Here is a 27998-nt window from a genome sequence, read left to right on the forward strand (position 1 = left end):
CACAGATGGTAAACGAGTGAACTGCAGCCACACTGCATCATGATTCTTCTCAGGCATTCAATTTCAATCCATTTCAGACTTTAATCACTTTATCATAAGCATTCAAAATCTGTGTTAGTCATTATTGAGCTAGCGACCCATAACTATACATAACCATATACATTACTATGCATGGTTAGTAAAAGTTCTAGGGAATTTTGCTGTTTTTGGACCATGCTTAATTTGTACAAGGCCCAAAGTTTTATGGGAAAATGTTACAGACAACCAGCTGGCTGCTTCGTTGTGACGGGACCCCCTAATTGACAGAGGCTTGTCATATACACCTTAACCCAGCTTCCTCTGGAAGGGGCCTCAGTCCCCTGGGGAAAATAAGTGACCATCACAGTACTAACGATCGCTTGGTATTCTGATGGCCCTCTTTTGCATGTGAACAACCAGTTCAGACTGAGTCTACCTACAATTCAAAAGTCCACGTTGAAAAACACAAAACATTTCAACAAAGAAGAACGCATCCAGAGGACCTATCCAATCTTTTTGTATTTTTTCTACCTGGATTATTGAGATGCATCAGGACCATTGAAAGCTGAAAAAAAAAAAACCTGTCACTAAAAACTGCCAAAAGCATGTGGCAGTTTTGTTAGATAAATCTAAACAATCTTTATAGAGATTACATTTCAGAGGGGCATTTAATGCAACTTAGCCTTATTCCCATATCCCTGAAAGGCAATTGGTTTTTCCAGGAAGCTAAATTTCAATACTAATGAAATGGTCATTCAGCATGAGATTTACAGCTGAGAGAATTACCATTCAACCATTCAGTATTTTTTTTATATAGCTCTCTCAGATGGTTTCACAACAATGGTAACTATTTTTACACCACAAATCATAAAAAAAGTGTGCTTAAAATGTGACTAAATTCTCACCATGGTGTCAAGCTACTCTCAGAATAAAACTATAATACACAGGGGCAAAGTAAGGTCAGCTCTTCTGGTGGAAAACTTTAGCATATGCTTCAACCTCTGGAGGCCAGATCAGATCTGTAACTGAGCGCCATAACAGCTGCTGCTCTCCACCATATACAGCTGGTTATTCCTTTCATGGCTCGCTCACTCAAACACCAACCATTAGCCTCTGACTCTACTATGACCTTTTTCTATGTCCCCACTGGTAACTACTTCATTACATATTATGAAATTTAAAATCGCCTCTCATTCATGCTCACTGTGTAAGAAAATGGTATGCCATGACCTCTTAGAAAGTGTACATGTGAATGGTGGGATAACTTTTCTTTTTTTAACATGACCTAAGGCATATTTTCTGCAAGACTAATAATACAGTACATGTTATTTTAGACCTGAATTTGTTTCAGTAACTAATTAACTAAGGTTAATACACACATTATATAGATTACTCATAGACTGATGTTTTAAAGCCCTTATTTCTGTTAATCTTCTTACATATAATGAAAAAAACATTTAATATTAGAATATTAAATCAATTTTAAAAATACATTTTAATACAGACATGTAGGCTTAATCAAAAGTATTAATACTTAAAGATTGTTATTTTCAAATGGTAATTTTAATCTGACAAATGAGCCTCGTTGGAACCCATATTCAAATTTATTTAATATTGTTATACAGATTTCTTGCAAACAAGGGGGTCAATAGTATTTGATTTGACTAAGTTCAATAAGTCCAACATTGCAATTTTTGCCACATATAAATAACCACAATCAAATCTTAGAACTTTAAATAAACCCCCTTATATTTATTATAATGATATAGCATGCATAATATGAAATTTAGAATCCCTGTTTAGTTTTGAAAAGTAGCTAGTAAATCAATTAAGAATAGAAAAACACCAAGAACTTTCACGCCAACCCTCCCATTCAGGTTTGTAGGCACACAGCTGAGCACTTTAGACCATAAAGACAGCTGATTCTATTTGTTCCAGTCATTGATCCGTCCACATCTAAATGTCAAGTTGAATATTGTCATATTTGCTGGGGGTTGTTGTGTTGTGCGTGGGTTATACATTGTCTCTGTGGATTTTGCGGTGCTTGGAGCTGTTGTCAGATCAATAAACTGAAAGGCCAATGTGTGCTTGGGTCTCGTATGCTCTTGCCAACACACACAGATTTGCACAAACTCTCCCATTTTTAGGATGATAAATGTATAGCATGTTGGCTCTGTTACCCTTTGCCTTATCAGCATATGCTGTGAAAGACCTCTGTTGCTCAAATGTTTTTGTAAGATAGAATAAAACATAGAAGCACAACCAGCTCAAGTAAAACGTTGGCTGAATAGGATGAAAAGGAAAAAAAAAAACTCTGCTGCCCTTTTTTCTTATATTTTCATCAGAAAGAATGTGATTGATCAATAATGCGGATGTTTTGCTGGATTAGTTGGTGAGCAGGGCAAGACCTTGTCAGGACAAGGTTTTTAAGGCTTTTGTTGACTGTCTGTTCTCTACTGGTGTTTTTGTGAGGAGAAGAATGGAGGGGAAAGAACTGATACAATAAATTTGCGATGGAACACTATCCTTGAACATTTCTCAAAGTAACCAGTAACCAAAGGAAAAAAAAATATATAAATAACCATAAAATAAGCATATATAATATGTATTCCCAAATACCTCACCTCCTCTGTTTTGCTGCAGGGATAAAAACACAACCTCATCAGACTTTGTATATCGTTTGTGTGTGACCGTGACTGCATCAGACTAATTAAACATTGCATCAGTAGTAATTTACAGTCATTAGCTGTTGGAAAGACTTACACAGACCTTTGATGATACCCGTGTGACTCATGGTATGGTCCAGTGCATTCAATTTGATTACACTGAACTCTGTTTCTCTACAATGTTTCCACAGTTCCAGACTCATCAGTCCACTCATTGCACTGGTATATTGTTGGGGCTTTGTTAAAAGCTACTGTTCATGCATTGTAGTGCTAGAATAGAGTTACCTTTATTTTATCTTTTCAGAAAATACAAGATAGAAGCATACACACATAAACGTATTTGTGTTTCTGTTTGTTAATGTTCATGGTAGTGACTCAGTCTCTGCCATGTTCTAAATCCTAATACCTTTTACCATTTTAAAAAGTCTCATCTTAAAAATGCTGGCCAACATGCCAGCAGACTGTCAAATTGCAATGTAATGAGTCCAAGGCATACCCAGTAGCGTTCACTGGTGAATTGCCTAAATGAGCCCTAATCTTCTCTAGATCTGAGGATGTTATAAACCCACACCCTCTTACCTGCTTCTTGTCTCTTCCTTGTCCTCCTTGCTGATGAAAGTAACCCCAGGCCTTTCATCTGACAGGCTGGCAGATGTATTCTGCATAGAAGTTTGCTGCTGTAAAACTAGCTGCTTCCTGGATAAATTTTAAGTCTCCAAACATCCGTTGATGAACTTGGATGCAATTTGTCTCCCATTTTTTGTACTATACCCTCCCAACGGCATAGTACACCATAGCATCCATATGAAAAAAAAACACGATAAAGAAAAACAATAACAGAATTTGAGAGAGTAAAGTTTTTAATTTAACAGATTTTCTAACTTGGACATACTAGCTGGCAAGCCACGAAGTAGTATCTAGTTAAGAAACAGCAAACAGATGAAAGAAGCTCCAATTAAATGTTACAACGACCTTGTTCTAACTTAAGATTGTGGGAGCATGGGACACCTGGATGTGTGAGGTCATTCAGGACTTTGAAATGGAAGCAAAAATAACAAGTTAAATGACTGATATACCTACAAATAGATGGGTGCAAAACTGTTTTTTTACTGAGTGCAATTGGGTAAATGTAGTGAGTGTGGAGAGCAATTACGTGGCATATAAATTCTTTTCAATTTCCATTTACATGTTTTGTTCACTATTTCAGAGCTTGTAACGGTACACAGATACACTGCCTGGCCAAAAAAAGGGGCCACCTGTATTTAACTAAGCAAATAGGTACACGCCTCTTTTGGATAATTACTGCATGGGAGTTTATCTTTCAGCTGGCAACAAGTTATTTAAGTCCAACTGGTGCAATGAGTTGCTTCTCATTTCTTAAACAACCATGTTGAACAACACATCTCATGGTCGTGGAAAAGATGTCAGTCTGTTTCAGGCACACATCAAGCAGAGAAAACATCTAAGGAGATTGTAGAAACTACCAAAATTGGGTTAAGAACTTTAAGATTTTTATATTTTTATTTATCAAATGACAATGATTGATAGACTTTAAAATAATTTTCCATTAATTTCTTCTGCATCCTACGATGATGTCAAAGGCTCTGAGAAGTCCTGTCATCCAGTGCTTTCAAAAAGGTCTGCAAAAAGTTGGAAAAAGAAAACATTAGAACACAACAGGTGAACAATTTAATACAAAACATATTTCTAACACCAACATGCATTGTTTTGTAGTTCGAGAGGGTATATACATATTTTCTGTGACTATGTACAACTTCTTTTCTTATAAATTAGCTATTCTACCCCAGCTGTCTTTTGCCCTTTCCTTGGTACATGCCTACATTCCTCCCAGTTCTCAGATGTATTTTTGTCTTTCAACTTCTTTTATTCAGGTGGAATGAAAGATTTGTGGCGATAACAGTAATTACACACCCCCACAATGAGACAGACATTGTGTGCCTGCACTTTCACAGGCAGACACAGAAACATTAATTATAGTGATCAGAAAGCAGTTTTTGTTAAACCAGGGAGATGCACGGTATTTTATGTTGTGAATGTCGCAAAAGAAAAAATGTACAATCTCAAATAAATAACGCAACAGCTGGACTTCAGGGCTTTAAAAACGAATGTGTGCACATATGTGTGTTGACGTTTACTTTGTAAAACTGAATGTTTTTACCATCTGTGCTTGCATGTTTATGTGCAAAGATTGGATATGCATAGTTCTGAGGGTGGGTTGTAGACTGTTTGCTCGATTTGATCACAAATAGGGCATGAAATTAAATGACACTACTAATTTTTTATACTTTTTAATGCAGAGAAAGTCATTCATTGTTACCACCCACTTTGTGTCCTCAAGTTTCAAAACATAATTTGAACCCAGGTTTCTATCTTTTTCATTTAAATTCTTGCACTTTTGCACAGAAAAATATCTTTAGTATATCAATTTAATGGTAGTTTTACTTTGGCATTATTTTGTCTCTTTATTAAGATGTTGATATTGTCTTCTGTAATTTCGCTCTGGGATTAATAAAGTATTTCTGATTCTGATTCTGAATAACCAGATAACATCTAAAAGTCTAGCTTTTTTAAGGTAGTGGGGGATAAATTAAATTAAAAGAAGTACCACCATATGTTATAGCCTCTTACAGTTGGTGAATGAAATTCAAAAAAATATTGGGCTAATGAGATAATTCTGTAAATACTAAATTGGATTGGGGTTAGACATTTTAACTATGAACTTTCCATCACTTTCTAAATCAGTAGTCCTATGAAGCAACTAGGGCTACGCATTTGATCATTTAATTTCGATTTGGCCTCCAAACAATAAAAAAAAACAAAAAACAGTGATGAATAAAAGGATGGATCTTCTTACATACATTTTTTGGCATAATTTACTTTGAATGTACAGTACCAGCCACAAGTTTGGACTCATCTTTGTCACTCGATGGCTTTTCTTTATTTTTCTGCTTTTCTACATTGTTGATACATAGTGAAGACATCAAAACTATGATTCAAAAGTATATAGACTTATGTATTAAATACAAAATTGTGAAATGTCTTAAAACAATCTTGTATATTTTAGCTTATTCTAAATACACCACCTTTGTTTTGATTTTTGCTTTGGTCACTTTTGGCCTTCTGTCTTGAAGGATTTCCCAGAGTTCTGAGTCAGTCTGTGTCCACTGTTGGGAGAGTGCTTTCACATTTGCATGCCCACGTGTCGCATGTTTCTCCGCGTTGAGGTGGAAGTCCATGAGGTGAAAGTGATATAGACAGTGCAAAATTGCAGAGGCATGTCAATGTAGAAGCAGGAATGACATGGAGTTGTGAAAATAACAATATCACTTTGTTTCATGAATGGACAAAGCCTAGACCTGTTTTATATAGGAAAGGTAACCTTAAACAACTTGTTTTAATCTATAATATTTAGAAAATACATTTAAGATAATAATTGACATGACCATTCAGGAGGTGGTGGATATCTTTGAAGCGGCGTGGCTCTCCCCCAATAAAGAGAAAACACTTCCCTGTTGCTCTAAAATGTAGCCAAAAAGTTGCTCAAATTCCTCCATGAGTCTGGCTCCCAATTAATGGCTTGCTCTGATCACCAGGTATATCCTTATCTTGGACAGTTGCTTCTAGGAATAAAATTAATAAGATTAAGTTGACCAACATTGTGCACATTAGAACATTATAAGCCAAATCTTATTTTAAACCAATCAACCGGTTTTATTCAGTGCGCTCAACTGTTGTTTCAGGGCAATCTCCCTACAGCAGGTTGCTCAGGTTAATTTTTGTCACCTCTCTCTGACAAGGTGTTTGTCAGAGAGAGGTGACAAACACCTTTTGTCAGAAACACCCTTTCCACCTCAGACGATTCCTTTTTCTTGCACTGAATTACATGAGTGTGAATAGTCGATCTGAAATGGAGAATGCAGTTCTAATGCACTAGATTAGTCTAATAGTTGACTATTGCAAACCCCTATTTGTTACTAAACCTGACACTTTTTGACAAGCTATCAGTAGTGGTTTGGAGAAAAAAAAAACTATTTATTTTGCTGGACTCTTCCAGAAGTGGCAGGTGGATGAAGGTCATTGCAGGTTGAAAATGGTATTTGGCTGTCTCATTGTCACTCAATAAAGCACATACAAGACTGGTGTGTTCAGCGCTGTGATATTGCAAAGCTGTCTTCTTTTAGACTTTGAATAAAGGCTTACTTATATTGACACTGCATTATTGGATCTGCCCTATACCACAAAGTGGATTTTTTCATTTCATCTGCTGACTTTAGATAAAAAAAAAAAGATTTGCAGAAAAATATCAAACTTCAGTAGATCTGGTCAGAGATGCCATAAGAATCTATTTTGTGGCTTCAAGGGAATGATGCCCAGGTGACTTTTGCCTACCTGCTATATTGGCATTGAGTTGTTTGCAAAGCTGTGGGAGGTTCAGGACCAAATCGGCCCCTTCATTGTCCAGTTATATGCCAGTGGTTGGTCATAATAAAACATTTTAGAATATTTTCCTCTCAGCAGTGGTTTTATACAGACCAGGAACATAAGCGTATAAATATTTCAGTTATTTCACCCACCCAGATGCATTTACAGATTTCACCCTTTCTACCCTGGAAGTCTCTGGTTAAAAAAAGAAAAGAAAAGAAAAAACATTTAAGCATCATTGGTAAAGTGCCATTCATGTACCAACAACAAAAAAGCTGTTTTGCTTCAGTTCCACTGAATCAAATTTAGAAGACATGCAATTTATTCAGGATAATAAGTGCCACTGATTTAACATTACAATGCCGACACTGAGGCTCTAAGTTATTGTTTTGAAGGAGTAGAAATTGCTTGGTTTCTGAGTCCTCAATGATGCTGTAACTATAACTTGTTGACATGTACAAGATTAACAAATCTTGATGATTTTACATTTATAAAAACCAGTTTTAAGAGTCATTATCCAGTTTTCACTTATAAATTTCCCTTTTCAACCAGCAAGAATATTTTATTCAACATACTTCGTTATATGTGCTTTTACCCTCCATTCACATCCACATGTAAATTCATTTATTTATTTTTGGTAAAAAATAAAAATCAGTTTTTCGAGCATCTCCTTAGGCTTTAAGAGGGTCCTTTAGAGACAATGATGCACCTTATTTCATACATACCCAGTTTCGCCATTTTGGCCTTTACATTTTAATCTCTGGGACTGGGAGGTTGTTGGACTACATTGAACTATTATCACGTTCAAATAAGTTTAACATGATTTTTGCCTTGTAACAAGGTGTAATATCCTCCTGGATGCATCATCAGAAGATTGGTTCACTGTGGTAATAAAGGGACAGAGATCAACTTTCAACAATGCTCAGGTAGACTATGGCATCTAAAAGGTAACTGTTAGTACTTGGGGAGGGGAGGGGGGGCAAAGTGTGCTAAAAATGGCCACCACACCATGAAAGCATGTATCAATCCATACCTTTGTTAATTGAATGTATCAATCCATGCTATTATTATGTTTTTTGTCAAATGCGCATCCTGACATCAGATTGTCATAGCTAAGCTTGAGACTCATTAAACCAGGCAATGATTTTTCAGTTATTTCAAAATATAATTTTGAAATACATTTTTAAATGTTATTTTACAATTTTGGTGAACATCAGTTCTTAGCTTACAAAAGTGACCTCCAGTGGGGTCTTGTGTGACTTCTATCCATCAACTTCAATGTTCAATGTTGGGTGCGTTCAAAGATAGTATTCTACACACCTTGGTTGTAAGGATGCCTTATTTTGCATACTATATCCTTTCCATCAGCTATAACAAGTCAGCACATTCTTCCCAAACTTTAAAGATCAATAAAGTAAATTTATTCACACAACTGACACTCATTGAACATTTTCTGTTTTCTTACCATTATCTGAAACCAGAAACAGGAAGGGTGTATATGAAAATCCCATCTGTAGTTTTTGAAATGGACTTGCATGTCAGACACCAACAACCATGACATGGTCAATGTTAGTTAAATTTCCATTTTTTTCCCATGCGGGCATTTGGTTTGAACTTCGGCAAGTCATTAATATGTCTATTTGTTCTTCATTGAGATGTTACACTGTTGTCTGTTGATTAAAGCAGCACAGTATAAGTTTTGACTGAAGTATTAGCTTCATTTGAGATATATTAATTCTTCAGGTCAATATACAACATTTGGCGCATATGGTTGTTAAGTGCTGGCTGCCCTTCTCAAAAACTCGCCTATATAACTTCAGAGGTGCGGATCTAGTTCTGAATGGGTCATGTGACCTATAGTTCCGCCATAAATGCAGTCTGAGCTCCCCTCAAACACATGCTTCTACTTGTGTCATCTTTGAGTCAAAGTTTGTCATGGCTGGGGTTATGATTACGGAATGTAGTAAATATAGTTTATGAACCTGCATGTCAGCTCTTCTACTCTGTTAAAGTTACTGCAGTCTTTTGTAATCAGATGATTGAGCCTGTTGTCTGCCCCGTCTTTCTCTTCCATGGCTCCTGGAGCTCCCCCTCTCTTTCCCTCTCCACCTGGCTCTGCCACGTCCTCTCCCTCTCTGTTTCAATGGGAAACTCTGACTATAATCTAGAAGGGTGAATGTGGTCTTGTCTTTACAAGTAACTCGATGACCTCTCAATGCGCTGGTCCGAAGTTGTCTTCTATCAGATTCCAAAACATGGAGATTGCTTAATTTTGCAACAGTGCACTGTTTCCAGTGGCCTTCAGCAGCACTAAACCTGAAAGTTACAGGTCTAGTGTCCCCAAAGTGGATAAAAGTTACACAGTGCTGCTTTAAGTTAGCGAGCAGCCAGTGTGTGAGCCTGTCTATCTGATGAAAACATTGCATGGGGCAGACAAAATATATTGAAACTGCATTTGCCTATCCTTGAGGGATCACTCTCTTTTTGCAGTGCTTCAGTAGATTATAATTGAAATCGGTAAGAGAGGATGAAAACAGATGAATAAATCTTGTTAGACAGACATTTTTTTGCTATGCATTACCCAATAAGTCAGTTAGCAGAAGCAGATGGTAACAGAAGTCCTAACAGATGAGCCATAGAGACATTTCTGAATTTTTGTCATTGTCCATTCTGAGAGAAGTGTCACTCTTGCAGTTATATTGTGGGTAAATGAAGTGTTTTATGGCAACCCACTATAATAAACCTGTTTTATGGAGATGGTGTGAAAGATTGATCCACTACCAACTATGTTCTGCCACCACCCTAGCACTTACTTTTGTTTATTGCAAAAATGGGCACACTGTGCTATAGTCACCCTGGGCAATTATATGTAAAGATATATATGAGTATGCTAAGGTGGTGGTAGTGGTTTGAGCAGGATGAAATTCAAGTAATAATCATCATTCAGAGTTTAAAAAAGTGAGGGAATGAGAGGTGAGGCTGGATAAACGTTGAAGATTGGGGGAGTAGGGGGTATATGCTGCGAATGAAGACTGTTATGTATTTCTGCACTTTACACATAAAGATAAGTAAAGCACAACCGGATGCTTTTCCACAAACAGATATTACCATCCTACTGTGTGAGTGTAGCAACAGTACAATTCTATTTGACCTACTTCTGTATTTATACTGGATAATCATGAGTTGTAAGGCTGAAAACTGAGTCACACAGTTTGAAAAGCATTGTAGGTGAGTGTAAGTTTAATGTTTAAAGTTGTTGGTTTGGTGAACAGGGTAGTTCTATAGCAGTCAAATAAAACAAACAAAAAAAATCTGAGCATACTAAGAAATACTTGAAAGTAATGTGCAAACATATTACAGGAAGATCTCTAAATAGTTTAAAGGTATATAACCATGTTATATCCTTATGTAAAAAGACCAAAAACCGTTTGATCATGATAAAATAAAGTTATATACACCAAGCCTCCCTCTGATAATGTTTTGATGGTCCTATTTGTGGATAAAAATAGCCCCAGCACCGGGCGCGGTGACCATATATAAACAGACGTGACACCCATCTAGCGACAGTATGGCAGAACTATCATAATGCCGGTTTGCTTAATTAATAAAACAGTATTAAATAATGCATACAACATCTACTCACGTCAATCATCTCTGTGTTCACATCTGAGAAATTGGCAGTTTTAGTATCCACTTCAGTGAACACCAACGCTCATACTATATTCCCAGCAACATTCCAGTCTTTTTCCTCTTGGATTCATATTTTTGTTGTGTTTTTTCACTGGATATCAGACCATTCTGCATTGTTTCACTGGGAGATACTAATAGCCGTTAACGGCTTCCTTGTTTTCCTCTGTTATTTGAAATAAACACGAAAGGCATTATTACTAACAAATTGAGCCAAAACAAAGGGTAAAACACCAAAATAACAACTAATGTACCAGCAGGATGTGATAATCTTTTATAAAAAAAAAAACTTTGTATGCAAGCAGAGTGAGCTACAGATATATAAATAAATAAAAAAGTCAAATAACATGGCTGTGCACATTTATCCCAGTTGTGCAGTAAAAATACAAAAGGAGCTTTCTGTTTAGGTTAAGTAATTTTTCAGGTGTGGGTTAAGTGTAGAGATGCACATGCTTACATATTAAGATTGAAGATATTCTCATTTTACACAGATTTCACAGACTCCAGAGGCTATACTTATTTTCTGTCCCAGCAGCAAACTCTGAAATACACTCTGTGGAACAAAGACAATGTCAACAAATAGCATGTTTTCCACATGAGGAATAAGAAAACTGTTTCCATGAATACTGAATAGTACAACCAAAATCTTGGTCTGCCACACACAAGCAGACCTTCAAGTGTCTGCATGCTTTTCAAAGTTTTGATTGATACATTGAGAAATTTGAATTCAGTTTTTTCTTGTTACAAAGGCAAGGCCACACATAATATCCTTGGTATTGATACTTTAGATGCTATTAACCATATATAACCTACACTACCCCAATTTGTCTGGTAAATCTTTGATTTATTTCCTTGAGTGCTGTATATAATGGTTATGTTTTGTCTTGCAGGTGGTGGAGACCAACCTTGTTGCCTTTGATTGCCACTGGATCCTGATTAATGAGGTGAGTGTCATTGAAAGGATTTTAACATTTTAAAATTATATTTGAAGTATCTATTATTTTCCCTATTTCTTTATGGTCTTAGATGTTTGCTTAAAGTAAGCAGAACAAGCTTATTTGTATCATACCATTCAAACGCAAGGTAAATCAAAGTGATTTACAAGAAAATTAAACAAAGAAAATCTAATTCTAAAACCAAATACATTAAACAAACAATCAAGTATAACTACAAAACAACATTGAACATGCTAATTTAAAACAAAAAAATAGCTAATAGATAAGAATAAATAAAATAACAATTTAGTTTGATGGTAAAGCTACAATATAAATTAAAGTGAAAAGTAAAACCATGACAAACACGTCAGCTGGATAACTGTCTATTTATTTCAGATTGGTTCATCCTAAAAAACAAACAATATTGATCCAAAGTTTTTATATTTTTATCTACAATAGCTACAACCTCTCTCACATTACACAGCCAAGAATTATTGGGGTCCCTGTATGGTAAGCACATCATTTGTAATATCTTGACAATAACCAATTAACTATTTTATTTATGCCTTCAAAATAATAGATTTTTTTAGTTTATTTTAGCTTTGCCAGTTTAAACAAATTGGTTTTGTCAAAGAACATATTTTTTTAAAGAACACAAGGCAATTAACAAAGACAATTATTTCAGTATGTAATGTCATCAGGGAGTTTTAATGGTATGGCTAAAACAACATTGGAAAATAGAATTCTGAAGGTTAAGACATAAAAGGGGAAAACTGTGGCTGATAACTAATGGCCTTCAGACTGACCTGCAGCCATCTGGAGTGTTTTTATACTCCATTTGATAACCTATGCAATTTACTGAACCCAATAGGGTGAAAATGTCAAAAGGAGCCAATTTTGAGAGAACAGGCTTTGAGAGGCTAGATTAGTTTTTGCTTTAAACTTCCAAAGATAAGTGTCAGTCTTTCTTGGGTGATGTTCTTTTAACACAAGAAACCAAAGTTTATCTTTATTCAACAATTTTGATTAGGTGTGATGAAATTTTGAAAATTAACCATGCAATTTAAAAGAAAATGCATGACCAAGTGAAGGAAATTTTTGCCCTGAGTTTCAGTTTCGCAGCAACCTAGGCATGTGTCAAACCGCACAACATAATAGTGAGAAAGGAAAAGATGGACAGCTTAAAGTGGGCAGCATAAGCTCTGACCTAAATAAAAAAAAACTTTTAAGAGTGCTGCCAAAGCACAAAAGGACTCTTGCAGACTTTAAAGAGCTTAAGCACAAAGCAATGAAACAGTCACAGAAGCTACATGTAGACAAGAGACGGCAAGAAAGCTTCTTAATGGCTATGAATGAAACAGACAAAATATAGAGCTTTTTGCTATTAGAAAGGTTTAAATAACTACATTTTACTGAAATACAATTTATAATCTTACTGCTACATTTTTGCACTGCTGTTTAGTAGCTAAAACAGTCCTCTAAGACTTTTTAATAATCTGAAACTTTCAATGGCAAATTTGGTTATGCTTAGAATCTTTTTTGCACAGTGTTTACTCCCACTGCCTATTTCAAAAACTAAAGCCAACATGATTTTCAAAATTAGTATTACTGATTATCTCTTCTGATTACTGAATTTTAGACTTAAGATACTTAAGAGCTTTATCAAACTCTAGAGTGTATCATATGTTTCTGATAAATTTCTCTGATCCATATTTATGGTCAGTGATCAGAGTAATTATTGTCAGAAGAGAATTAGTGTTTTTGGCTGGCTGTAACATTTTAATAATTTTCACTTCATTTCATAATAATAATGCATCAAATGTATATAGTACTTTTTTGGACATTTAAAGACACTTTCCAAAAAAAGCTTCTTTGGGTTTACTTCTCATAAATTACATGTATCAGAAACAAAACCAAATTAGATAGAAAGCTACTTATTTGGGTGTTTTTGGCTTTCTGAATTCTTTTCTTGCCAACACACACACACACACACACACACACACACACACACACCGAACCATGTATTCCACAAGATGTATAAGGAAAGAGAAAAAAACAGCATTTACAGTAGGAATGGTGAAAGCTTAATTTGGTATAAACAAGAAAAGCTACTCGCTGAACGATTTCAGGGCACGTGAGATTCTTCCTCTGTGTTCTTTTTTTAAGTCAGAGCCTGTGATGATAATAATTCTCTTAAATGCCACAAGGCTCAGCAGCCCTATTACTTATCAAGGTATGCCAAGTATTTCTATTTCAAACAAATGTTAGTATGTATGACATTCAATGATTTTGCAGGAACAACTGCATGCAACCATAAAGATGCCAGTTCTGCTATATGAAGGTTTAGATTTTTATTTTTATTTTTCCTATTTGCTGTAGATGAAACGTTGCAACAACATTGTCCCCATTTTCCCCCAAGTACTTCAGAGAACCCTTTAATAATATTTTGGCTTTCTTCAAATGCCAATGCACTTAAGGGGAAAAAAAGGAAGAGGAACGTTGGGCTCTGCACTTTAATAAATATCACAAATCTATCGGTACAACCAATTTTTATTGGTTACTGGCTTCACTCATTGAATATTTCAAAAGGGCATCTCTTTTGGCTGTAACTTTAAAATGTGTGAAACCACCCCTTGCCAGCTGACCTCTGGATATAGGCACATTTTTTTGATTTTTTATTAGTTTTATGTGACTTTTTTTTATTTGGGCTTTTATTTAAGATTAATTAATCTTGTTCAGTAGATTTTTATTTGTTTCATTTTACATCTCAGCATTTTCTTACCGTATGTAAAACATACCAAACTCTCAATGTATTCATAAAATTCCAAAAAATCAAGCCTAAGCACAGTATACCATAAGCTGTGTCAACTGTTGATGAGAGTAGATGAGTTGGAATGCATTCTTCTGTATAATGTAATACTATTTCTTTGGAGAATGGATATTTCAATGTGCAAAAGTGCTTTCTATCCCAATGGATTATTATGCATGAGAGGATACTCTATGGTTGTCATAACTCAGCTTTATCTACAGCCAACAGTCAGCCAGCACCACTGAAGGGGAGTTCACAGCTTATAATTGATCATCCTTCTGTCACCCATCACATTCTCTCCTCTGAGGATCAGAGGATGTGAAGTTATGAAGACAAGAAATGATAAAAGATGCTTATTACTTTTTTTGCTTCCTGTCATTCTCTTACGTTTGGAGGATAATTCCACTATTGACCTTACTCATTCTAAATCTCTTCATCAAATTCCATTTTCTGTTCTTCAGCCACTTTTCACCATTCCTGTTACAGACTCTTTTAAAGTCATTTTTTAAAGTTATTTTCCTTCCATTTGGCAATTTAGGGGGAAACAAGCAGCATAAACTCAATGTAATTTTGAAACTTGTGATCCTATAAAATGGTGTACTCTAAAAGCCTCACGAAAATTGGGTGGATTTTTATGTTTGCGTAAAATGTACACATTCTAAGAAAATTTTGTGCCACTAGAAATTGGACAATGATTCAAAACCCGAGCATTCGGCTGTAGTGCTAAAGATGTCTTAATGGTTTGTTCAGATGAAACACACGTTGCAAGTGAATGCACTAAAATATGCTAATTTCAGGCCATGTTATCCCCCCCCCCCCCTCTTAAAGTTCACCAGGATATATGAGATGCATATCTTAAATGTTACTGGTCCAATTTACATTGTCTTACACTGATTTCAGTTTTCCATTATTATTTTTCTTTCACCACCATCTAGGTTTATGAGTCCTTGCTTTGTATTTTTCTTCCTTTCCAAGACAAATATTTTTTTGGTAGGAGTGTGTTCTTTGAGTTTAATTTTAGTTTGTTTCATTCAAAAATAGCTTTACAATTTATAAACACAACAATGCACACACTCTCAAGTCATGTGGATGGTAGAGGTATATGCAGGAACGGTCTTATTCTCACCTATGTATGACTATGTGGGAAAATAAGGTATTAGTGTTCTCATTGAGAAAAAGGCAGAAGAATTGGCAAAAGAGCTTTGTAGTGAGTTGAAGAATCAGGAAAGATTGTCAAGATGACAAATAGAGCACTGAAGACAAGGATTTTATTCCTACCTGGTAATGGAGTGAGATTGACAGGAGCCCTTCTTATGCCACCCATGTTTGGCTGTTTCTGGGAATGCTTGCAGTCTAAAACCTCTAGTTGATTTTAAACAATTTGTCATGATTTATGGGTTAGGGGCAGGACCAAATGGCAGATCGGAACTTTGGAGAAGCATGGTGAATAGAACGATTTAATGAGAACGAAGGACAGAAACTTACAGCCAGGTACGTGGAGAAGAGGATGTGGAGCATGGGCACAGAATCAGATGGCAAAACTGGGAGAGTACAGGCAAGGTAGGGGAAAAATCCAGGGGTGAACCAATGAGCTAATACTCTTAGGCAGGGTTTTAGGATGACAGCTGATTGGCTCCATCATCTAGTGGGGGTGGAGGTCCGTTGGATTTATCCTGTGGGGTGTTGTGGCTTATGTGTGTGTGTGTGTGTGTGGTGGGGGTGGGGGGGGGATGTTAACCTGGGATTTGGGGGGTCCGGTGGGTCTGGTTCCGAGGTCTGCGACTTCCGCTGGGGTGGGGCTTTAGGGACCTCCGTGGTAGCTACTTGCGATACTCTAGGGCGAATTTGTGCCAGCAGATGTGGGTTACTGGCCTGGTAGCTGTGCTGCTCCTGGGTTGGGTCTGGGGCTCGGGGTTCCTGGGGTGTGGCGCCCTTGGCCAGGTATCCTGGCAGGGCCTTGGGGGCTTGGGTCCTGAGAATCATGTCTGGCCCCACCCGGGGCCTCTAATGCGCTTGCGGACCTTGGGGCCTCTCAAGCTGGTGGGGAGTATGGTTATTAATATCTCGTGGCAGATGCTCTCCCCTTCAGGGACTGCATTCTTCTGGTGGGGGGATGGGAAGGAGGGAGTGGGGTGAACCCAACCTGGGTGTCTATTGTCTTATGTTGTCTGTGACTTGTTTGGCTCTGGCTCCTTGTCTTGGTCTTGGTCCATGAGGACTTGGTGCTAATTTTATCCATATGGTTTCAGTGGGCAGGCTGACTGGAGGAGTTTTTTGGGGAGTCAGAATGGTCTGGGGGAGGTGTAATGTTGGTTCCGATTTGCAGTTGATTCTCGGGACAACGTGCTTTGCTCTAGCTTCGGACCCCACAGATTTTGGTGCCACTGCTAGTGGTGCCTCCTTCTTCGTGTGGGTTTTGGAGAACAGGGGTGCCTATCGGAGTCAGCGGGGGAGCTGGCTTCCTGGGAGGGCATGTTGCTCACCAGCCCATCCCTCCCTATCCTTGAACCTCTCCCTTTGTCTGTTCTGTCATGTTGCCATAAAAATGTTTGTATGCAATCAGAGTGAGCTACTGAACTATACATATAAAAAACTCAAATAATGTGGCTATACACCTTTAATATTACACTTCCAGACACAATAAGCTACATTCAGGAAAAATTGTTATCTACAGTATAAGTGATATAATCCAAAAGAATAACAATAAAGAATAAAGAACTTCTGTGGCAAAACTCCTAATGGCAAAATTGACAGAACATGGTAAGAGCTGTTAGAACACAATAAACAACAAGAAAATGCTCAAAACATAATAAACACAAAAGAAAACCAAAAACCCAAACACCTGGAGCAAGTGACAAAAATAGTTAAAATTTCCCTTTAGATTTGAGTTGCTGTGTATCATGGCTGTTACAGCCTACCCAGAGTTTCAGTTTTTAGATAACACCACTGAATACTTTGCACAGAATAAGGTCTCGGTTTTCCTCTGTCAGTAATAATTGTTGTTATTAAAACATAATTTGATTTTCTCTAAGAAATATGGAGTATTAATGCTACTTTACTGCCAATCTTGATTCCGAGCAAATGGCTGACTGGATTATTGGAATTTAGGCAAACATGACAATGAGTTAATTGCATCCTGTAAATGAAGCCTTTAAAAACTGTCCTGATCAGAATTTCTTTTTTCTACCCTTATTCCAAACTAAATCATTTATATCTACTTGCTAACTTGGTGGCTCTAAAGTGTAGGGATATCACATTCTGCTTTCCATTAGCTTTATTACTATTTACTCACCAATGTTGTTCAGGATGTGGCAGTCTCTTATTTCCATGTTTCTTGTCAGAAATATATATATTTATCACAGCTGTAGATTCTGTAGGACAACCTCAGCATGGTCGGTGACTATAATGTTCTGACAATGTATCACCTAAAACATATACAACTAGAATTATATTGGGTTCAGCTGAAATACTCACAGGCATTTAGACCAAGAATAGGTACTGGGAGTTGAGTTTCATCAGGGATTCATTCATAGCCATATCCACGGCATACCTTCTTTTGGATTAAGTGAGACTGTTTATTTTAGGAAAAAGTAATTACGTACTCTAGGAGTTAGGGGGTAATATTTGCCTTAAAAGGAAAAGTTCAAGTATCCATCTATTTTGTTCACCAATGATCCTTTAATTTTCTGGTAAATAGATAAACAAACTGTGGCATCATTTGCAGTATTACAGGCATTGCTCCAGTCTGCTGTGGCAAAGAAAAACCTGAGCCAAAAAATAAAACTTGCTTTACACATCTGTTTATGTTCTACCCGTCTTCAATGGTTATGAGATATTTATTATGAATGAATGAAAATTAGATCTTAGACACAAGCAACTAAAAATATGCTGGAATGAGCTTCCACTGAGGGGTAGGTAGTCTAAGAAACAGGGTGAAAAGATGGGAGCTTGACGTAGTGCCACTGGTCCTCTGCATCATACAGTGTCAGTTGCAGCATCTGATCAGGACTCCTCCTGGGCCCCACTATTTGAAGGTTTCTGGGTATGTCCCAATGGAAAGAGACGCTAGCAATTGATAGAGGAACTGTGTATCCCTTCTGGCCTTTAGAAGCCATTGGGACTCCCCGGAATGAGCTGCAGTTTCAGTGTGTTGCTGAGAATAGGGCTGTCGGGATATACCCCGCAAAATGGTCTCGGATCAGTGGCAGACGACTTTTACCTTCTTTTTTCTTTTCTTTTTTTCTATTTTAAGATTATCAAACAAAGCTATCGAGTCTTTAATTTATTCTAATCTTATTTTACTGACCTAGAGATCAAATAGGACGAGTGAAGCCTACTTAAGACTGATTTGAGTATGACCTGAATGCTGACTTGGCACAAATAGTGCTTCTTTATCATGACTCGAATGTGGTTGTTTCCTGTACACACAGGCATGTGTTATTCACTGTGTATCTGTGTCACATTCGTTTAAGCGTAGTTGTTAAAGGGCTAACAAGTTTGAGGGCACTGAAAGTCATACCGGGTGGTGACTGTTAAATCAGACAGAGAAGGAAATAGAGCATGACAGTGGAAGATTTATGCTTTAAGGACAAAACTCAAAATTATAGTTTCCTGGTAGGTTTCTGTTTATATTTGCAGGTGTTTAGTATTCCTGTGCACTGCTGCATCTATATTTGTTTGAGTTTAGATGCTTTGAGTGAAGCCGTCTGGATCATTTATGCCAGCCGATTTTTCTTTGTATGCCCTTGACTGCCTGCAGTGAATCTTAATTCTCTTTTGGCCCACAACTCTGCCTGTTTAGCAGGGTTAAGCATTTTTTTCTCAGTTCTAAACGTTTTTTTTGATAACTTTGTTACAAAACCCTCTTAAAGAACCTTTATGTAGACAACTCTTTTGGAGTTTTGGCACGTATCAACCCAAAAAGGCAATAAATTCCTTACTAAAGAGTTCTGTTCCTGAAGGCAGAATTACCACTTTGTCGTATATTATTATTATTATTATTATTATTATTATTATTATTATTATTATTATTATTATTAATGGTAGATTTTTTTCATTTCTTCACTTGTAATGTTTTGAGAAAATGAAACAAGATTTGACAGTAAAATAAGATTAACAAAAACTGATGCAAACTGCATACGTGATTTACTGCAGCAGTTTTTTTTGTAGGGAAATATTTTGAGCATGAAGGGGAAAGGCTACGGTACAGCCTAATTATAACATATCACATTGGGTATTGCATTATTGCCTGCACAAAAATGGATATCATCAGCATTGATCATACTACAATGACATACAAATCTTAATTAATCTTAATTACCTTCAATTAAAATCTACTGATATTAGTCAATGAGGTGTGATGCCTTTAATATCAGAGCTCTGCATATAAACAGTGTGTGATAACTTGTTTATGTATATTCAAGCTCATTTATCCAAAGTACTATGCATGCTGTCAACTGTGATGTCATGTAAAAATTAAAGGGTATCAAACATGTTTTGCTTGAGTGGAGGGTTGCCAAACAAACCCATAATAAGCACATGCACACAGGTTTACACAAACCAACAAGCTTACACAGGATGGCCAAGCAGACACAGAGCCAGAGAATATCCAAACATGTACACAAAAAAAAGCAAAGGCTGCCTTGGTCTGTGATGCCGTTACCTCCACCAGTGACGATAAATGTCAGTTCTTATCTTGTCATCATGTGACCCGCTTGCACAGAGGATGGATGGAAATCCATGAATGGAGAGTGGCAGGGAGATGTTGTCCTAGAGCTAAAATTAGCAATGAGTCCTCCCTCAAGGTTTCGCAAGGACATACCGAGGACGTGCAAACATGCATGGCGATAACAATTACATGAGCTTACACAGACACACAACCTATAATTTCTTTCCACCCTTTTCCATGTATATTTCTTTCATCTACACTGGCTAGTTAACATGTTTGTGAGACAGTTTTTGAATAAAGTTCCTGGAAAATGTTTCTTATTTACTCCCAATTCATTATTCCTAAACTCTCATCTCCACTTCTTACTAAGAAATGTCCTCTGTTTACACCCTTACAGGAGATCTCAGACTATGACTTACAGGAGTTAGTCATGAAGTCAATTGGCCGGCTGACTTTAGTTCGCCAGATGTTCCCAATGCCCCAGAACACAACTCAACGCTGTGTCAAACACAACCACAGGATTAACACGTCCCTCTGTGACCCTAAAAGCCCGAAGGCTCAGCAGCTTGAGGTGAGTTGGTATGGGGATTTGTCCAGATTAATGATGATCAAGGAATTTGAAAGGAACATGAAAGTGTAGAGATGCCAGGGACAGAACTAACACAGTTCTGAAGTTGGTGGATGGCAATTGCTGTTCTGTGACATTTTTATTTTATTTTATTTCTTTTGGCAATATGCAAATGTATAGATCAAACATATCTGTGTGTTTAACGTGTATTGCAAATCATCTACATGTATAAAGTATAAAATTATAGCCACTTGCCTAATGGCGTGTTGATGACACTTCTTTCTCAGCCTCAACCTGTCAAGGCATGGATTACACTAATATACTGAGAGTGTGCAGTATAATCCTGCATTAAAATGTTAACAGTTAGCAACCCTATAAGTTGCAAGTTAGGGTTACCATTGATCAGACTTGTTTGTTTTCAGAAAGCACCTCCTAAAGATGCCCCATTAGATTGAGGTGAGAGGAGCTTGGAAGCCAAGTACACATATCAAACCTGTTGCTCTGCTCCTCAAACCAACCCTGAACCATTTTTTTTTTTTTTGCTTTATGGCAGAGTACATTGTCCTGTGGAATGAGACCACAGCCTTGATGGAAACATTTTCCATCAAGGGTGTACATGGTCTGCAGCTACACTTGAGTAGTTGATATGTGTAAAAGTAACATGCACGTAGACGGCAGGACCCAAGGTTTCCCAGCAGAATATTGGCCCAAACATGACCCAATCACCAATTTGCCAGTATTCCTTGCTTTTTCTGCCACTTTTGATACATACTGACCATTGCAGAAGCAGAACACTCCACAAACATTGTCAATTTGAAGATGCTCTAACCCAGTCATGAAACCAGCACTATCTGGTCCTTGACACACTTGCTCAAATCTAGGCACTTGCACACTTTTGCTTCCCCCAATGACTTAACTTTAAGAACAAAATGCCCACTTACTGTGTAATACTGTATATTTTACCCAATAACAGGTGCAATACTGAAGAGATCAGTGTTATTTAGTTCACCTGATCAAAATCCCGTGTGTGCTTGGTGTACCATGCATCTATTTAAATCACAAATTGAAAAAAATTAATGGATAAAAGTGAAAGATAATTTATTTAGGTAAAAATCTGACAGCTACTCAGGTTTCAAGAACAAGTTTTATAAACATACAAAGTAAAACAATAAACGTATCAATCTGAGTAAAATGTATATAGTGAATCGTTGATGTTGACGTTTGCAATAGAAAATGGTTCACAATTCAATTTTGTTTTCTGGCTGGTGCAAATTTAAAATTATATACAGTTTAAGGTGCAGTCCCACAGACAAAAATCTCAAGGTAAAAGTCAGGCTGTGGGAAAACAATAATGAGGAATTTAGGCCAAAGCATTGCAGTTCTATTTAATACAGACTACTTACTTGAATGATTTAAATTATGATTTTGATTTAACAAAGAAGGAATTGAAAGCTTGATACGTCCCCTTTATAACAATCAAACTATTCCCTTTATATCTGCCCAGGCTTTTGAGTAAACTGCAACACATTGTAGCAACCATCATGGCAGGAACCTAAGCTGTGTTTAAGAATTAATCCACTGAAAAAAAGAAGTAAACAAAATCAGAGTAACAGTAATTGGCGTTTTCCCTGGGTTTTCTATGCATTTACTCATGGCTCATGGTTACAAGTGCATGCAAAGCAATACAAATATATCTATTCTCACTACAAATGCCTTACTCAGTTATAACAGTGCTGGTAAAATTGTAAAAGGGGTGATTTATTTTATTTTATTTACATTTTGCCCCTTTGCCTTTTAACTTACTGAAATATAACTATAAAACAAAAAAAATCAAACTGTTCCCTCTTACTGCTGATTTTACTAAAATACATCACTGCAACAGAATGGATAATATGTATACCTTTACGTTTAAAATCTGATTCAATAAAAAAAACAAATACCATCCCTAAGTTGCAAAGTGGTTTAATGACAAAGCCATCAATGTTTTTTTCTAAAATCTCAGGACTTTATGTATAGCAAATTACATCCAAACTGGATCATTCATTCTGTGCAGTTAACTTGTACTGTAAAAGGGTGTGTGAAAAATCTTCTGGGTTTACATTTTGTGCCAGGACAAATTCTGAACAATGAGGCCCAAGAACTTTCAGCAGAACATCTCAGTGAAAGGTGGCCAGGTATGTACAGGCATAGGGATTTCAAATGTTCTTTAAAACATAAAAATGTGCCCAAGTAAATAGTGTGTATAGCAGATAATGGCCTGGGCTAATGAGAAGACTTAGAACAAACAGTCGGTCAGAAAAAGCTTTAGATTGAAGCCTGTGAAACTACTCTACATTTTAAATCAAACAGCATTTTAAAGTTCCAAGAGGTTGAGACAAAGATAATCAGATGATGCAAAATAAGTGAAACATGAAATGTGCCACTTGATACGCTTTGGAAGAGCCTGAATAAAAGCTGCTTTTGTACCAGCAGACATAAACTGGGGCTACAATGGAGCTTTTACCATGACTCTGAGCCAAAGTAGGAATAATTATGGGGCTAAATTGACTGTAGGATAATTTCCAAACTTGAGCCTGAGAATATAACCTCCCTGAGCAGTTGGAGAACCTAAAGATTGCAATTCCCAGGTGTTTATTTTTTACCATGTTTGATTCCTATTCAGAAGAATGGATCAAACTGCCTGCCCTCCTTGTGTTTTATTGTTATAATATTAGGGTTTTCTCATGATTCAAAGACTTCAGAATAAATCATATGTTGATTTGACATTGTCACTGACTGTAACTGTAAGACAAGCTTGATCAGTTTAGAAACATTTGTTACATTCTTATGTATTGATCTAATTCCACAGATTTTGATTCTTATGTTATTTAAACAGTGAAAGTTTGTGTGTGTGTTTTCCTTTGTTGTTTGGATAAATGCCCTACAGGCTGACAGTTTATGGGTATGGGTACAAGAGCAATCAAGCTGTCATCAAATTGAATGGAGAAAAGGGGACAGAGTCTTATTTTTGCATCAAGACAAACTTGTAAAATTGAGTTAATGTTCTCTTGATTGATGTAGCGACACAATACCCTAGAGGAACATATTTGATGAAAGATGAAACTATACAGATGACAGAAATGTGGTCGTAATGTTTTTGTGGATATCTTCCTTTCCTGGCTTGCCTTGTTCTATGCTTTCATCAACCATAAGCAGGGCATATATGTGTGTCGCAACGTATGGTGAGATGCTACATATTTCATTTTTATATGAACTTCTAATGAATTACAGTAATTTATACCTGGAAGGTTAATAAAGAGCTCTTGCTCATGAGGATGTGTGCAATTTAATCTTGCCTGTCCAAATATGAAACAAGATCTTATGAAGGTTAATTAATAACGAAGCCCTTTAAGTATATATATATTATTTTAATGGTTCACAGGGTAGGCTTTTGAGTTCATTCTGCTGTCGAGGACTGAACGAATCCTATGATTGTCTTCTGAATATTTGTACATTTTACATTTAAATTGACTGTTTGAACATATACATATGTGTGCATGTGTGTGGTTAGTGGTTTACCTTGTAAGATGAAATAGAGGTTGGGAGAGAACTTTAGCAAATAAAAGGAGCATACTGCAGTGCAAAAAGGGAACTAAAAGCACATTAGATCGTCTTGATTTGAGTGTATTTGTCATGCCTGTGTAAATTCTCAGTTATCCGGGTCATCACAACAGCAAACAGGCTTAAATTGGAGGCAACAGGTTGCCTCTGATCTAAGCCTGTTTGCTGAGTGTATTTGTCATTGATTTGAGCAGGCAAGTTCAATTGATCTGCCAATACAATAAGATTTTTACTCTTAAAATAGGAACAACACATCTCTATCATCTTATTTCAAGTGCAGTATATCTCATTATCTTATTTTAGGGGTAAAAATAATTATTACATTGGCAGATAATCTTATCTGCCTGCTCAAATAAGTACAAATACACGAATTTCAAGAAAATTTGACTTCGTTTTAGTGCCCTTTTTACACTGTGAGGTAACAGATCAGCTCAACACTCGAGGAGGGACCTAGAAGCCCAATTTCACACTACAATGAAGCACATAAACTCAGGCTGACCACACATACACACACACACACACACACACACACACACACACACACACACACACACACACACACACACACACACACACACACACAATTTCACTGTATTTTTTAATCAAAAAACTATTTAGACAATGACTGTATGGAAAAACAATTCAAACAGGACTTTGACAAAGCTCCAAGATTATGAAATAAGTTAGATGTACATTAAATGGCAAGCTTTTTCTTGTCCTGGTTTTCAATGCATTTTGACATGCTCTCTGATACTAGTTTTGAAGAAAAGAAAAAAAACGAGCAGTGCTGAAACAACTTGCTAAGCAAGATGGTTCTTTTATCCCACTGATTATCTGTTTAAGTCACATTGGTTGTACAGATTAAATGGGACAATGTAGAAAAAAGATATACTGTACCTCCAAATTCTTCAACTACAAATCTGGGCAAAAATGGAAGGTGGTTGTTGTTTTTTTTTTTTTGGAGGGGGGGAGGGGTTATACTGTATAGTGATTTTTTTCATGAAAAAGGACAGATCAAATACATAATGAAAACACAAAATAATAGAGATCCATCTAAAAAAATGTAAATGAAAATGGAAGTTGAAGTAATTTATAGATTCATTACACAAAGAGTGAAATCTCAAGCCTTTCTTGGAATGTTCATGGTGTCACACCCCAATCAGCAAGTTAACTCAAAACACCTGGAAATGTTTCCTGAGCCTAAATGGTCTGTCAGTCTGGGTCAGTAGGCTCCACACTTATGGAGAAGACAAGTCATTTACATCCTTGACAAGGAGTGTAAGCTATACAAAGTCAATGATAAAGCACCTGCTTGTTTACAGTGTTGTAGCATATTTATAACAAGTTAAGTGAAAATGTGTGGTAGGTAAAGATGTATCAGCAAAGGAGAGAACTGCAGTCTTATTCAACAATTTGGTGGCGCTTCACAAGAAACAGACTAAAGCTGGTTGCATACTCCATTAGAACAAAGAGTTTTTGTCTCGTAGTCGGCGTGGGAAGAACACAGAAAAGTTTGTTTTGGCTCTGTCTATTCATACTCCGCGAGACGTTCACCTGCAGAAGTTAGCCCCACTATACACACATCACTGAAGATCAGGCGGTGGAGGGGGAAACAGAGAGCCTTGCACGGAGCTGACGAAGAGCTAAAGCTTGAGGAGCGTACACATAATAGCTCATGGTGTGCTCTGGCGCTGTTTGGAAAGAGTGCGAACACTGGAGGCTTGCGGTGCTACGGGGCTGGGACTGCTGCGCTAGGATCATTTATAAAAGAAATGAGTGGAATTGACATGTTCAACTGCTTAAACCACCAGTGTTGAACTGAACTGCGTGACTGCAATTTGACAGATGTGTGACATATCGTCCAACATAAATACGACCATATACATTCTGTCCAATCACAGTACAGTAGTCAGAAAGCCTGTGAGACAAAAGTTCTGCCCCGACGTGCTGTAGAGACAAAGCAGGGAGAAGACAGTGCCAAGAGACCAAAGTGATGTCATTTGCTGTGTTGGCGAGTTTTCTTGGAGCATGTAGCGGCCTTAAGGCTGGAGTCAACACCTCAAGAACTACTATGAACAGACGAATCCTACACATGGGCGACAACCGTTTTACCTGGTCTAAGGAAAAAAGAACTGGACTGTTGCTTATTGGTCCAAAGTCCTCTTTTCAGATGAAAGTACAGTTTGCTTTTCATTTGGAAATCAATCCTGATTGGTTACATTATTTTAACGGTAAGAATAGAAGTGAAATGTTCAGATGTGGTTCACTTTGTATGATTCCAAATGTATCTTATTACATCACATTTTCTTCCTTGTGAGTACAAAACAAGATTTCATTCAAATGTATGTATTTTAAGTCAAAGACATGTCTGAAGCTTGGCAAAATGCTTTTTGAAAAGAGGACAACCGTATATATTTTGAAAAACAAGTATATATATATATATATATATATATATATATATATATATATATATACACATACACACATGGCTATATCCTTTGAAGTTGTAAATGTAGAGCTGTGCCTGTTTGTTCAAAACAAAGTAAGAGTGTTCCCTGGCTCTTTTTGATGTATAAAATTGTCTCTTTTGAGATTATAGCCTTTATTTCTTTGATGCTCTCATGTTCTTTTCTGGGTTTTCAAAACTGGTTACATATCATTTGCATTTGTTTGCATGTATGAAGAGATTCGTTTGTGTGATTAGTCTAGCTCTCTTTCTCATTAACATGGGGACAAGAGGCTTAGCAGATCACTCACAGATCGATTAAAGACTGAATGGACTCTCTTGTTTCACTTCTTGCTCTCTTTTGTGCTTGTCTGTGTCAATGACCTATTGGCACATTTTAATTAATGTCAGTTCCTTAGCTTCTTTTTCTGTGTGGGCGTGATCATTTATGTGTTTTGTTAGAAATGGAAAATTTGGAACGAAATGTTCCAAATTTTCCAACTTCCAAAATGTTTTAATACAATCCAATGACAAATAATTATGCTTAATAATTATTAAAAAGATCACACACACACACACACACACACACACACACACACACACACACACACACACACACACACACACACACACACGTATTTAGATGGGTTAACAAAGTAATAGCATAACGTGTCTTATTGTTATAAAAGGATAGAATTATTAAGTTTGGCACATACAGTTTGTTTGAGCTGTTTCAAGACAGGTCTCCCATTAATAACTTTAAATGTGTTCTCATGTCTTTCTTTGCAGATCACCAATCGTTACATCTATGATACTGTTTTGCTGCTGGCCAACACCTTCCACAGAAAGTTGGAGGACAGAAAATGGCACAGCATGGCCAGCCTGAGCTGTATCAGGAAGAACTCCAAGCCTTGGCAAGGGGGCAAGAGCATGCTGGAGACTGTCAAAAAGGTAGGGCTGCTGTATCATGGAAAACATAATATTCACAAATATTTTGGTTAATGATAAGATTGTCTTTTTTATGGATAACAAAGGAAAATGGCACAGAGAGTATCTGTTGTAAAATAATGTAGTGATTTAATCAAAAATAAGGGAAAATTTGCAAGATGAGCAGGACATAGAGCAGAGTAACAGGAGGAACTGTAATGAGCAATGAAA

General features: G+C 36.8%; 1 protein-coding gene across 1 annotated transcript in view; it reads left to right on the top strand.

The window, feature by feature from the left end:
* The window catches only part of LOC105930540 (glutamate receptor, ionotropic, delta 2), a gene marked incomplete at its 5' end in the record, with an annotated part of 302244 nt that overhangs the window by 60401 nt on the left and 213845 nt on the right, over nt 1-27998 (top strand). The window contains 3 exon segments of the mRNA XM_036129181.1: nt 11705-11758; nt 20624-20797; nt 27630-27791. Coding sequence (XP_035985074.1) covers nt 11705-11758; nt 20624-20797; nt 27630-27791 — 390 coding nt within the window.

This window comes from Fundulus heteroclitus, unplaced genomic scaffold (genome assembly GCF_011125445.2).
Source record: "Fundulus heteroclitus isolate FHET01 unplaced genomic scaffold, MU-UCD_Fhet_4.1 scaffold_144, whole genome shotgun sequence".
Classification (NCBI taxonomy): Eukaryota; Metazoa; Chordata; class Actinopteri; order Cyprinodontiformes; family Fundulidae; genus Fundulus; species Fundulus heteroclitus.